This window comes from Aedes albopictus, chromosome 3 (assembly GCF_035046485.1).
Source record: "Aedes albopictus strain Foshan chromosome 3, AalbF5, whole genome shotgun sequence".
NCBI lineage: Eukaryota > Metazoa > Arthropoda > Insecta > Diptera > Culicidae > Aedes > Aedes albopictus.
Genome location: NC_085138.1, coordinates 381,946,933 through 381,961,642, shown reverse-complemented (window position 1 = coordinate 381,961,642; position 14,710 = coordinate 381,946,933). Strand labels below are relative to the sequence as shown.

The following is a 14,710-nucleotide window of genomic DNA, read 5'->3' as shown; positions in this document are numbered from 1 at the left end:
ACACAGCCGATCCGGAACGCATCAAATATTTTAGGTTACGATTATTTGAAAGTCCACGCCGAAAAAGTACGTAAAATGCGTTTGGTTACTCAAATTGATAGACCCCCCGTTAGTTGGAGCCACAACTATTTTTGCGGACCCCTCGATTTTGGTCAATTGTTGGCACATTTAAACCGTAATAACTCGAAAGTTTCTCTGTGGTTCAGCCAATAAAAGAACAAAAAAAAAATTCTTGAAGGATTAAATTCGAGGCATTTCCTGACAAAATTTTCTATGTAAATCTCAAAGTACTTTCAAAAGAATGGTAAAAGACTCTCCAAAGTAATTGTAGAAACAGTTTTCAGGAACATTTCCGAAAAAAACCAAAGGAATTACTGGAAGAATTTCCAAAAGAATCGCCGAAGGGAATAAGGTCAAATGGCAAAAGGAATTCTCAAATGCATTGGTGGTCGATTTTGCATAAAAATGCCACACATCTACTTTAAAACACATTTTAAAAGAAAATTAAAAAAAAAGATTGAAAGTTTCTCAAAAGAAAATTTTGAAGAAACTCCAGAGGAGATTTCCGCAGGAACTTCCAAATAATTTGCTGAAAAATTAAAAAATTCTCATTTAGCTAAACAACATCCATTGGAATTTCTAAAGAAATTTTGAAGGGAATAGCCGAAAAAAATACTGGAAAATTTCACATACCTACGAACTGCCGAATGAGTTTAGAAAAAAATGCTGAAGAATTCCTACATTCCAGATTAGTAATCAATGAAATTTTCAAAAATATTCCCAATGGGATCACTGAAGAAATTTCCAAACAAATTACCCGAAAACTTCCGAAAGAATTGTATAACTGATGAAGGATATATGGGATAAAAAAGAAAATCATATCGTTTGATTGCATTTGCGATTGCCAAGCCAAAACCCACCTTAGGTTTCCAGATACCACAATAGATAACTGTCCAACAGGACACTAGCTGTCTCGGCAAACATTGTACTGCCTGCCTATTGCGTTGTTTTTTTTTTCGAAGGTCGGTAGATAAATTTCTAGAAAGATGAAATTTCACATTTATTCGTTTTTATTGATTTCCCGATCGATTTTCATCACTTTACTTTTTTTCGCACGAATACGTCGGAACTAAACTAAAAGCAGCTCAGAACACTTGCACCGCCTCTCCTCTTCTTGGCGTAACGTCCTAACTGGGACAAAGCCTACTTCTCAGCTTAGTGTTCTATGAGCACTTCCACAGTTATTAACTGAGAGCTTCCTCTGCCAATGACCATTTTGCATGTGTATATCGTGTGGCAGGTACGAAGATACTCTATGCCCAAGGAAGTCAAGGAAATTTCCTTTACGAAAATCACTTGCACCGCATAATGAGTGAATTTCGAACTAAATTGTTTTTGTTTCATGCCAAAGATTTTATTCTTCTATTTGTCGAAGATGGTATTTTTCGAAACAAAAAATAATGTCAATCAGTTACAAATTGACTGAGCTATGACGAAAAAATGTTCAAAATAGGACCTTCTACCACTGTCCGTTATCATGCCCTGTGTGCCAGGTTCCCGGTGGTCAATATTACCGGGACCGCTGTTTCACTGTACTTATCAACACATTTTTGACAAAATTGTCCCTCAAATGGGATTTGGCTACAGGTACTGGAAAAAAAATCCAGCATTCTACAATATTTTGCAATTTGAATCACTGATTTTGCCGCCTCCCAGAACATAGCCATTCGTAGTACCTTTTTCCAACACAACCCTTATGAACAAATATTATTGCTGTACAATGGATGAATAAACCGTTCTTAAGTTTGATTTTGAAAATTTAGCTGAATAAGCTGTTATTCAGCTATCATTGTTACTTGAACTCCCACATTATCGACGTCAGGATCTAACGGACTCAATGCAACGATTGATTCCAGAAAGAGTGCAAAATAGTTTTGGGGGAGAAAAACGCAGCACGGGCGGTAATGCTGCAGCATATGTATGACAGAAAAATATGCAGTGATAAGTACAGGAGACTTTAGGAGGATCGCTAGGTTTTCGGAAGATGGAAGCAGTACTTTGATAAGCACCTGAATGGCGTGTTGAACGTAAGCACAGGAGACTACGGTAACGGAGAAAATGCCTACGCTGAAAACCAATAAAGCAGTTGGTAACGATAAGCTGACTCATCAGGTTGAGCTCCGCCTACAATGCCGCCTACAAAGTGCAATCCCAGATAATCTTTTGTCGTCTGTCACCTGAAACAAATGAGTTCATGAATCAAGAAAGCTCGTATGACCTTCGGGAAATGCCGGTGAACTTTGGTACAACTTGGGGTCTAAAACCCAAGTATATCAAATGGATTTACACAACTGTGGTTCGGCCAATATTGGCCTATGGATGTCTTGTGTGGTGGCAAAAGGGCGAAATGAGAACGGTCCAATCAAAGTTAGGTGATCTCCAAAAGATGTGCCTAATGGCGATGTCTGAAGCGTTCTCTTCAACTCCCACGGCAGCGCTCGAAGCTCTCTTTGACGTTACTCCACTACACATTCATCTCAAACAAGAAGCACTTTCTTGCACTTACCGCTTGTGGGTACTCGGTCTACTAGAGGAAACTCCTGTGAACCTAACATCAACACACGCCTCGTTGTTTCCACTTTTGGTGAATTGGGACAAAATTGTGCTTGCTCCAAGTGATCTTACAATTGCTTGTCATTTCCCATATAGGACAATTTCCACGAAATTTCCTTCCAGGGAAGAGTGGACATCTGGATATCTGGAAAGAAGTATTTCAGACGGCATCGTATGTTGCACTGATGGCTCCCTTCTCGAAGGTCGAGCAGGTGCTGGTGTTTATTCTCGTGAGCTAAGGCTGTATCAGTCTTATTCACTTGGCAGACACTGCACCGTTTTTCAGGCCGAAATCTTTGCTCTTATGTGCGGACTGCAATCAGCACTTCAGCAGCACGTAATGGGCAAAGCAATATACTTCTGTTTAGATAGCCGGGCTGCTATTAAAGCATTTGCTTCGGCCAACTCTAGGTAGAAGATAGTTATCGCTTTGTGAACTCAAATAGAGGAGCTGAATTCAGCAAACGCTGTTTACCTTGTATGGGTACCTGGCTATTCTTCCATCGCTGGAAATGAATTGGCTGATGAGTTATCTCGCATTGGAGCATCCCATGACTTCATTTTCCCTGAGCCAGCTATTCCAATATCGAGGTGTGTTGGGTAAAGCTTCAAATTGATACCTGGGCTGCCACTCAACACAGACAATACTGGAATAGTTTGGAGTCATGTCGTCAAACCAAATTGTATTGTACTGAGCCATCTCCAAAGGTGGCGAAGTATCTTACAAATCTGTCAAATCAGAATTGCAGCGTTCTGGTCAAATCATTGACTGGCCACTGCCGACTCAGTTATCCCATGGCGAATATTCAGCAAGCTGATTCATTTGCCTGTGATAGCTGTGAATCCGATTATGGAACTTCGTATCATTTGACATGTAACTGTTCAGTTTTTGTGCAACTGCGTTTCCGAGTATTCGGTGAACACTTATTAAGTGAAACTGACTTCAGAAACCTGAATCTTCGGGATATTCTGTTGTTCTTAACCCGCTGTGGTCAAGCGATATAGGCTCTCTTTCGCTTTATGCGTTATTACAGTGCCTTTTTCAGGGCGCTGTTTGGACCCTTTGTGGTACGCTTATGCCTTAGTACTCTCTTCCAGGGTATTTTTTCCTACCTGCCCTTATCCCCATCCTTATCCTTATTTCCTTCCTTTTCCTTCAGGTAGATGATTTTCCATAGGCACAAATGTCCTAAATGGAGGATAACGTGCCTCTGGAGCCGGCCTTATGATACCTGATGCAAACTGTTCGTCATTGATCCGGTTGGCACAAGAAGGTGTGGAATGCAAAGAGCACGATGGGCGGACCAGATGGATCGTGATCTGGAGAGCATTGGGCGTGACCGAGAATGGAGATCGGCAACCGCAAATCTAGTTTTTTGACGAAATATTATTGATTGGGCCTTATCTTAATTATGATGTTGAATAAATAAATATAATATATTATTATGTATGTAGTGAAAAATTTCAAGCATCCCTAGGTTAGTAGAAAATATCTCCACTCCGTTTTCCATTCTCCTCAAGAGCAAGCCATGCTTCCAAGCCAAATCTTGATTCTCTCCCATTCTCTCCGAATCGTGCGCGACTGTATTAAGCAACTTAGCACGAATCGTCCGCGGCGCGCAGCGCAGCACGCCGCTATTATGCGCGTCTCAGCCAGCGAATCGTGCTCCACACGCTCACGACGACGACGACGACGACAGCGAGCAAAACGCGACGCTCCACTCGCGCAAACTTCTTGACTCTGTGTGGTGACGACGGTGACGGCACAACATTTAGGAACGGTACCGGTGGTTTTCAGTAGTGGTAAAACTACCGCCGAAAACGAACCATCGTTGTGGATCGATCGTCGCGCCCGCGCGATTCATGTTATTCGACTGCGAAGGTACCATGACGGGCGTCATTCCGGAAGAAACAAACAGGTTAATTTGCGTTTCTTATCGCGGGTTTTGCCGACACAAGGCTGGCCGCGGGCATGGTCAATACAGTGAATGATTGTGTGTAAATAGTGACAGGGGATGTGAATTTCATGACCACGAGCTGGGTCGTGGAGGAATACTGAAGTCAGTGAAATTAATTGGAATCGATGCAATTTAACGCGCAAAAAAAACGAGAACCGGGAAGTGAAGCATCGCGCGGTGATCGAAAGCGCAAACGATTGGGAAAACGATGAAAAATTGTTGGGAAATGATGAGGAAAAATCAAACTTCTTTCGCCTCGCAGGAGCAGAACAATCAATCAGAACACAGTTTATGAGGACGAGTGCAAAAAATCTGTGTTTAAAAGGGCGAAAACCAATGAGGGGTTGTTTATAAACTGCGAAGATCTGACAGTGTTGAAATTTTTTCCAAAATTTTGTGACTTCAAAAATCTTTGCAAGAAAAGTGAGATCTAAGATGCCTCAAACATGGCCAACACACCCAAGTAACATTTTTGGACTATTAGATTAGAAAAGGTTCTTAAAGCCGTCAAAAAACCAAAGTAAAAGGTATTTGGTTTTATAACGATTCTCAAACCTCTACAAAACTGATTAGTTATAAAAATGTTATTTGGGTAGTTAGTGAACAACCCCCAAAGTGCATTCAGGTACCGGCTGTTCACGAAGCCGAGTCCGGAATTCCACAAATCAATCGATTGGTCCTCTGGCTCTGGCTTTAATCCAACCGGCGACGATGGTGGAATGATGATGATGATGATGATGATGGTGATGATGACGACATACGAGAACGGTGCTGGCGCTCCATGCTCCAAATAGTAATTCAATTAAACCCCTTTTTTCCTGATCGGGGGGAAGCGAATAAGCAGCTGCATGTCGGCGAAAAAAAAACTGAAATCTAAAATCCAAGCTCAGTGTATAGGACGTCTGACGTGAAATAGTAGTGGCCGAGAGCGGAGTTTCGATTTTTAATTGGAACGAACGACATTTAGAGTGATTGTCGTCGCCATCGTTGGCGTTAAGTTCAAGAAGAAAAAATGTCGTGGGAGCTGGACCAATTTCGATGAACGCCGACGGCGTTCAAAGTCGTTTGTTTTCTGGGAAGATTTGTAGGTGTTTGGTGTTGGATGAAGATTGCGAATGGAAGTGGCATGGGGCAATAGCGAAGAAAGGCACGTGCCCGACTCAGTGGAAAGTTAATCAATCTGGGGCCGGTTAATTAAAGTCGTGACTAGGTGCATGAAAGTTAAATTCGCGTGGATTGGACACCAAGGTCAGCGTGAGAATCTTGGAACTGATATGAACTATGTAACCAAACGTGTTTTTGAAGTTCCTTTGATGATTCTTCTTCTCTACTCATAAATGTAGAAGGATATCAAGTTCAGAATCAGACGCTACTTAATGCGGATATAATATCAGTTGGAACTATTCTTTAACTATGTCGCCCCAAGCCAAAATGAGAGTATTCAGAGACTCTTGCTGACGCTCAGAACATGAATCGAGCACCAACTACCGCCGTAATAACAAAACCTCCTCTGCAAATTCGACGCCCTCGTTTCGTCAATAGCGAATTCGAAGGAAAACCTCTTTGTGTAGTGGTAGTGGATTGGATCCAATGCAATGCAACGCCTCCAGACAACTTTTGACTCACCAGTTTTGGTTTATACTGAAGCGTTGTTACAATCAGCAATCAAAAAGTGCGCGCCTGATTACAAATTTAAAATTCAAAGAAATTCTCTCACTGAATACCATTCGAATTAAATCACCTTTCGAATAGCCCATAAAATTTGCACAAAACCACCATTCCCCGTATCAACATCACCACTGCGCCGGCCGCACGTTATCTCCGCCAAACACAAATAACAGTATAGTTGATTCCGGAGTTTATCTTGCCATGTTTGGAATTCACGTGCTTCCACACCCTGAATCACACGCCCACGCGCAAGGCCATCCGATTTGATTAGGCAGGTATGATGATGACTGAATGGTGGTTAGTGTCTTTCCCAGCCAAACAAGCACTATCTTATCATCACTCTGCCACGGAAAAATGGCGCATTGAAGGCAATTCACGGTTCACATCGTAAAAGCCGAAAAATCCGCATACAGGTGGAATATATTTTCTTTTCGGAGATAATTTGCAGGAAATGTAAACTGACCAACACCTCCGCCAGACGCAAGGCGAGTTATTCGCTGTTTAGTCTAGTAGGGGGGGTTCTACGACATTACCCGGAAAACCATTAGCCGGAATGGACCATTTACCGGAAAGACCATTTACCGGAAAGACCATTTACCGGAATGAACCATTTACCGGATTTTTTTTTCCCGAAACTTGTTTCCAGATTGCACAGCGGTATCAATACATTTGAACCCATACCTTTTGCACCGGCCATCTTTTGACTCAAACCATGACCCGGTCATTTAGCTGAACATTAGTTTCGCCAAATTATGATCCGCACTAAATTGGTTAACCGACGGATCTGTCATGTAGTGTACATACATGTAATTCATCAACGAGTTTATAAACAATATGCTATATTGCTAATATTTCCAGCAGATATTTGCCCTTCTTTTAACATAGGCTGTTCTTGCTAGGTTTACTGTTATGATCATACAGTTCACAGGTTATTATCAACATTACATCGGGTCTAAACTATTTCCCGGAAAGACATGTTCCGGAATAATGCATTTCTCAGAAAACCATTTTTTAGATTGCTCCATTTCCCGGAAAGACCTATGCAAACCTAAGATCTTAGGCGATGTTTGGTGTCTTTGAACATGATCAGATAATTTGTTTCTTATTTCGATTAATTTTATCAGCTAATCATCAAGTTCAAGAAAATCAAGCTTTGAAACTATTTGCTAAATATTTTTTCAAGATTATGGAACAAAAACTTGATTGGACTGAATGAACATTTTTAGGCTGGCAAACTGTAGTTTTTCTATATGACATTTTCTTCCTTTTCGTCGATTCAGGTTTATTTATGATGTTTATTGGTAATCGAATTGTTTACTGTATATGAGATTTGCCCTTCTTCAACTAATTGGCTGTTCTTTCTAATGATGTAACGTTACATAATTGGTTGGCGACCAATCTAAAAATTCCATCTAGAGTTATTCATTCTTTAGAAAAATGGGCTGTTCTTTTGACTTACACTGTTATGGAGCTGTTTGGTTACCATGCTGGTTATTGGTAATTACTGTTTTTTATGTAGGAGTTTTGCCCTTCTTTAATTGCATCTAGTTGCATCGTTGCAAACTTGATTAGCGAAACTATTAACTTTGTCTGATATTTTTCCTTTTCTTGTGTTGTTCTTTCAACTAAGCCTGTAACAGAATTGTGTAAATAACATACTATAAATTTCACTCTTAGATATTTACCCTTCTTCTAGCAATAGGCTGTTCTTTCGATGCCTGTTTTCGGTCAGTTTACTTTGATCTAGCTTGATGACTGTTTGCCTTAATAATAATTTGTTTCTTCAATTTTATTCAGATTATTGCATAATCTGAATCAATCATTGTCAATAATAGTCAATCAATGTCATAATAATCACCTAGGAAAAAAAAAACCTGATGCAGTGATCCTCGGTTGAACTAAGAATTAAACCTTCTGTCTGGATTGGCATTCAGAAGCAGAAACTATGTACATGACTTAATATAGACCATATGGTATACAGTATGGTAGGGGCAAAGTTCTCATAAACATTTTTTTCTGAACATGCACACACATGTACCGTCCACCCCCGTTGGTTTGACCGCATCTAATCTGAATAATTCCAGCCTAACACCGTATGTAACATATGTAAACAGAAAAAAAAATCACATGAGGCGTTGAATTTCGTTAGGGATTACTTATATCACTCACTTTTGAGGATGATTTGTGAAAAAATACCAGGATTTTTCACGTTTCTGAAATTCTCAATGTATGAGTTGCTATGGAAACAGCAAACTGCCCCTTCGATTTTCTCCGTTCGTGGATTTTGTTAATATGACCCCCGCTTATCTGCACATCGTTCAAATTAAAAATTATTCAAACATCGTTTTGCTCTGGGAACGTGGTAAAACGAAAAACAGAATCAAAACAAAACAACAAAAATGATTACCATTAATGTGTTTTTCGTTGCCCACAGAGTAACTAAAAGTTCAAATTAAAAATGAACCCCGTGGGTTTGCATATGGGGGTCATTTAAACCAACAGGTGTAGACGGCCCAAGTAACACACTTGTCACAGAAGAGTCACGGCAGCGCAGGGTTTTGTTGCGCAGAAGTCATTGTGACTTATTTCTAACATATAAATACGTACTTGCTAAGTAAGTCACAATGACTTCTGCGCAACAAAACCCTGCGCCACCGCGACTCTTCTCTGACAAGTGTGTTACTTAGGAAAAAATATTTTTCCGGTAAATAGTACATTCCGGTAAACGGTTTTCTGGTAAATGGTACATTCCGGTAAATGATTTTCCGGTAAATGGCATTCTGGGTAATGGTTTTCCGGGTAATGGTTTTCCGGGTAATGGTATAGAATCAGTAGGGGGATTCCCTGGGAAGAAAACTAAAACAAAATGACAACGATTTCTGATACTAACGAACACAGACCATCTTGATTTCAATCAGATTGTTTTCTTTTTTGTCATTCGAATCTGGTAACTTATTACGCGAGGATTTCAGTAGGATGTCCTGGAAAATTGTTTATGAGACATCCGTTAAGGAATCGAGAATTCTTTAATTAATTTATGTTAAATTCTGGGATGAATCCTTGAAAGAATTCTGCTCTGGAAGAATTCCAGGATCTGGTTCAAATTGCTGGAAAAAATCCGGAAGGAACCTTCGAAAGAAATTTAAAAAAAGAAACTTGAAGAGGAATAATGATCAAAGATCAAGCATCAATCTCTAGAAAGATTATGAGAAGCATTTCAGAGGAAATCATTACAAAAAATCAAGTAAACACACAGGAAGAAGTCTGAAAGAAGTCCTAGGAAGAATCGATTTAAAACATTCGAGTGGAATCTCTGGGAGAACTTCAGTTTGAAGCCCTTAAAAAATCCAAGAGAAATTGCGGTAGGTTTTGTGCGGTGATGACTCCGAAACATTTTTTGGAAGACTTCCTGCAAGAATTGTGGCATAAATGACTGAAAAAAAAACCATGTTGGAAGTCCTGTGTAAGCATTCCGGGAGCAATACCTGTAAGATTTACGAAATTAATCCTAAGAAAAAAAACCTGAAGAAATTTCAGAAGAAATTTGGAAGGAATCCTCGGAAGCAGAGATGCCATATATACAGATTTATCTATATTCTACAGATTTTTGAGCTTCCATACAGATGTAGCATCATCAGCTTCAACTGTGTTGCATCTCCAATCGGTGCGACATCCACAGCATCCGATCAGGCTGCTGCATCCACGACCGAAAGGTCCTCCACTACACCGACAGCTATCATCAATAGTACCTGCAATAGCTCTCAAATTTCTCTCGACACAACACACTATTGTACCAATCATACCATCCACACTTACAATAGCAGACAATGTACCACTGATTGAATTTTAATAAACTGAACATGATTAGTATTAGCTTACATCTCAATCGGTTCACACCATCTCTTTTCGCTAGAGAAAACCCCGCGAATAATTGAGTGTACGCTAAAGTGGTGACCCCGACGTGATTAATTACCACAAATCGCTAATTTTTTCGATCACGGGTACCGCGAATCGCGATTCGAAGTAGTTTTTTTCGGTCGACTAAGTGCAAGTGCGACGATGGAGGATAAATCTAGCGCCAGTGGGGTGATTCCCCCGATAGCCCAGCCGGCTGTCGAAACAATTAATGCGCCGCGTCTCAATCCTCCCAGCATGGCCGACACGAATATCGAGACCTATTTTATGTCGCTCGAGTTCTGGTTCGCCGCGTCAGGCATCGGTGCCCAACACGATTCCCGTCGGTACAATATCGTGATGGCACAGGTTCCACCAAACAAGCTGACCGAGCTGCGGTCGATTGTCGATGCCACTCCAGCGAACGATAAGTACGCCTACATCAAGACGAAGCTGATCGCGTACTTTGCCGACAGCCAGCAGCGGCGCCTTCAACGTGTGCTGTCCGATATGCCTCTGGGGGACCTCAAGCCAAGCCAGCTTTTCAACGAGATGAAGCGCGTAGCTGGAAGCTCCCTCGGAGAAGCGGTGCTGCTCGATCTTTGGGCAACCAGATTGCCTCCACATGCCCAAGCAGCGGTGATCGCATCGAGAGGTGACGCGGCGGACAAAATCACCATCGCCGACGCCATTGTAGATTCGATGGTTCTGCGAAAGATCAACGCCCTGGACAGCAACGTGCAAAATGCAGCGATGGCGGCAACAAAACCCGCAGAAGTTGCAGCCATTGATCCAATTCAGAATCTGAAACGGGAAATCGCCGAGCTCTCGCGGCGGCTCGAAAAGATGCTGCCTATCCAGAAAAGTGTTCGTGGTCGTTCCCGTTCCCGTTCTCGTGGAGGTGAAAAGCGAAGTGCCAACCGCGAGAGGGACTCATCGTCCGGCCCATGCTGGTACCATCGAACATTCGGGAACGATGCCCGAAGATGCCGAAAGCCCTGCTCTACAAGCCAGCAGGCCTCATCGAACCAGCAATGACGTCACTCTGCTGATACTGTGGGGGAAATTGGCGAACTTTCTACCACAGCCGCAATCTATCGCCTTAAAATTACGGACTCGACCACCGCTATGCAGTTTTTGATCGACACTGGTGCCGATGTGTCCGTAGTGCCGAAAGGATTGCATTCAGCAAAAGTGAAACCAACGACCACGAAATTGTTCGCCGCGAACGGAACGTCAATTGAAGTGTACGGTGAAGTGCTTCTTAAAGTGAACCTTGGACTGCGCCGCGAGTTTTTGTGGACATTTCTAATCGCGAATGTGACATCGGGAATAATTGGTGCGGACTTTATTTGCAATTTCGATTTACTGATCGATTTAAAACGAAACCGTCTGATCGATAACACCACCAATCTCGAATCCGCCGGTGTCCTCGCGCGTACTAGTGAGTTCTCGATCAAGACTTTTAGTGCAGTGTCGCCGTATGCTGAACTACTGGCAGAATTTCCTAGTATCACTCGGCTCGCCCCGCCGGGTACGATCAGCAAATCCTCGATTGTGCATCGCATCGAGACGACCGGTCAGCCCGTCTATGCCAGACCGCGACGACTCCCACCGGACAAACTCGAAGCAGCGCGCACTGAATTCGAGCACCTAATGAAGCTAGGAATCTGCCGACCGTCCAGCAGCAACTGGGCCAGCCCGCTCCATATGGTGAAGAAGGCAGACGGCTCCTGGCGACCATGTGGAGACTATCGTGCGTTGAATGCCCAGACCGTTCCGGATCGATACCCCCTGCCGTACCTGCAGGACTTTACGACCATTTTGCAAGGTAAAACTATTTTTTCCAAAGTTGACTTGCAGAAGGCGTTCCATCAGGTGCCAATTCATCCCGACGACATTCCAAAAACGGCCATCACGACGCCATTCGGGCTGTTTGAGTTTTCGTTCATGACGTTTGGATTGAGGAATGCGGCCCAAACCTTTCAACGGCTCATTCACGAAGTCGTTCGTGGATTGGATTTTATTTTCCCCTACATCGATGATCTGTTCATCGCCTCGTCATCGCCCGAAGAGCATCGGGACCATCTTCGTCAGCTGTTTGAGAGGCTCAAGCAGCACAACCTGGCAATAAACGTTGCCAAATGCGAATTCGGCCGCGAAGCACTGGATTTTCTGGGACATTCCGTCTCAGCTGAAGGGATTCGCCCGCTTCCTGATCGTGTGGAGGCCATCCAGAATTTCAAGCTACCATCTACAGTGAAGGAGTTGAAAAGCTTCCTGGCGATGATCAACTTCTACCGAAGATTCGTCCCAAATGCGATCGAAGCTCAAATTCCGCTGCTGGCGATGACCCCCGGCAACAAGCGCAACGATCGTACACCATTGACCTGGAGTGATGAAACCCGCACAGCTTTCGAGCGGTGCAAGCAGCAGCTCGCCCAAGCAACGCTTCTTTCGCATCCCGCCAAATCCGCCGAACTGTCGCTCTGGGTCGACGCCTCGGACATTGCTGCAGGTGCAGTGTTGCACCAAATCGTCGATGGGCAAGCTCAACCTTTGGGTTTTTTCTCGAAGAAATTCGACAAAGCCCAGCTTCGCTACAGCACCTACGACCGTGAACTGACCGCCATCTACCTCGCTGTGCGGCACTTCAAGTTCATGCTGGAAGGACGAAGCTGCCACATCTATACGGACCACAAGCCAATCATCTTCGCCTTTCGTCAGAAGCTCAGACAAGCTCGCCAGTTGGACTTCATTGGGCAAATTACGACGGATATCCGGCACATAGTCGGCAAGGAAAACATCGTGGCGGACTTGCTCTCCCGCATCGCTGCCATCCAATCTGCACCCTCGATCAACTTCGACGCGCTTGCTGATAACCAGAAGACCGACGACGAGCTTCGCGATATTCAGCAAGGTAAATCAAAAACCTCTTTAAAGTTAAAGCTTTTTACCGTTCCAGGCAGCACGAAGCAATTGCTTTGTGATTGCTCAGGCGATCGCATTCGCCCTTTTGTGACGAAACCGTTCCGTAACGTCGCTCTGCAAGCTACCCATCAGCTGTCGCACCCTGGAACGCGTGCAACGGCCAAATTGATGACGGAGAGATTCGTTTGGCCCAGCATCCGCAAGGATAGCATTGCTTTCGCCAGGAGCTGCCTCCAGTGCCAGCGATCGAAGGTGACTCGCCACACGCAATCGCCAGTGTCCCGCTACTCTGCGCCCGACAGTCGATTTTCCCACATCAACATCGACATTGTTGGACCTTTTCCGCCAAGCAAAGGACATCGCTACTGCCTTACGGTCATTGATCGATTCTCTCGGTGGCCTGAGGCGTTTCCCATACCGGACATGACTGCGCCAACGATTGCTGAAGTTCTAGTCACCGGGTGGATTGCTCGGTTTGGTGTCCCAGCCTACGTCACGACCGACCAAGGACGGCAATTCGAGTCCTCGCTGTTCTCCGAACTGACTCGCATGCTTGGAACCGCCCACCTACGCACGACGGCATACCACCCCCAATCGAATGGTATCATCGAACGGTGGCACAGGACCTTGAAATCAGCCATCCTTTGCCACGATCCCGATCATTGGAGCGAACATCTGCCGATGATCTTGCTTGGCCTGCGAACAACCTACAAGGAAGACATCAAGGCATCTCCGGCCGAGATGGTTTACGGAACAACCCTCCGAATACCATCCGAGTTTTTCGTCGAAAGTTCGAAGGGCCGAAACGAAACCGAATTTGTTGCAAACCTCCGAAAATCGATGAGCAATCTACGCCCGACAGAAACAGCGTGGCACGGCAGCCGCAATTTCTTCGTTCACCAGGACCTTCAATCGTGCAAGAACGTCTTCGTGCGCAACGACTCGATTCGGCCATCGTTATCACCTCCCTACGAAGGACCTTTCGAGGTGGTAAGCCGAGGTGAAAAATTCTTCAGCGTATGCATCAAGGGGCGGACAGTAAACGTTTCGGTCGACCGCCTGAAGCCCGCCTACACACTGGACGATCAGGATTCACCGAGTGCACCAGATTCGGCAGCCACAACATCCGCTACGACTCCATCGACTAGGGTCACTCGTTCTGGTCGACGAGTCGTTATTCCACTCCGTTATCGCTAGAAGGAAACCTAGTCTAGGAGGGGAGTACTGTAGCATCATCAGCTTCAACTGTGTTGCATCTCCAATCGGTGCGACATCCACAGCATCCGATCAGGCTGCTGCATCCACGACCGAAAGGTCCTCCACTACACCGACAGCTATCATCAATAGTACCTGCAATAGCTCTCAAATTTCTCTCGACACAACACACTATTGTACCAATCATACCATCCACACTTACAATAGCAGACAATGTACCACTGATTGAATTTTAATAAACTGAACATGATTAGTATTAGCTTACATCTCAATCGGTTCACACCATCTCTTTTCGCTAGAGAAAACCCCGCGAATAATTGAGTGTACGCTAAACAGATTTCGTTTTATATGTAATACAGATTTTTGAACTAGAGGAGCCATTTTATTTTTGTATGGGATACAGATTTTTCTCCCAAATTTTGAATGGGGTA

At 43.9% G+C, this 14,710-nt stretch overlaps 2 protein-coding genes across 13 annotated transcripts in view; both read left to right on the top strand.

The window, feature by feature from the left end:
• The first annotated feature begins 4,348 nt into the window (after nt 1-4,348).
• The window catches only part of LOC109411189 (liprin-beta-1), a 141,176-nt gene continuing 130,814 nt past the window's right edge, over nt 4,349-14,710 (top strand). For 3 of the 12 annotated variants that reach the window (XM_019684668.3, XM_019684675.3, XM_019684667.3), the window contains exon 1: nt 4,365-4,532. The gene's annotated coding sequence lies outside the window, so the exon portion shown is untranslated. Of the gene's footprint in view, nt 4,533-14,710 lie in introns of all 12 variants that reach the window. The other 9 variants (XM_019684676.3, XM_019684674.3, XM_029875285.2 and 6 more) reach the window with 7 other exon arrangements.
• Nucleotides 10,299-11,171, top strand: LOC134290961 (uncharacterized). Its single transcript, XM_062858194.1, has one exon. It carries the CDS (start codon nt 10,299-10,301, stop codon nt 11,169-11,171), a length of 873 nt encoding a protein of 290 aa, XP_062714178.1.

What these genes read in the sequence shown, in the direction of transcription:
- LOC134290961 (XM_062858194.1), top strand. Translation starts at nt 10,299, where the DNA reads ATGGAGGATAAATCTAGCGCCAGTGGGGTGATTCCCCCGATAGCCCAG.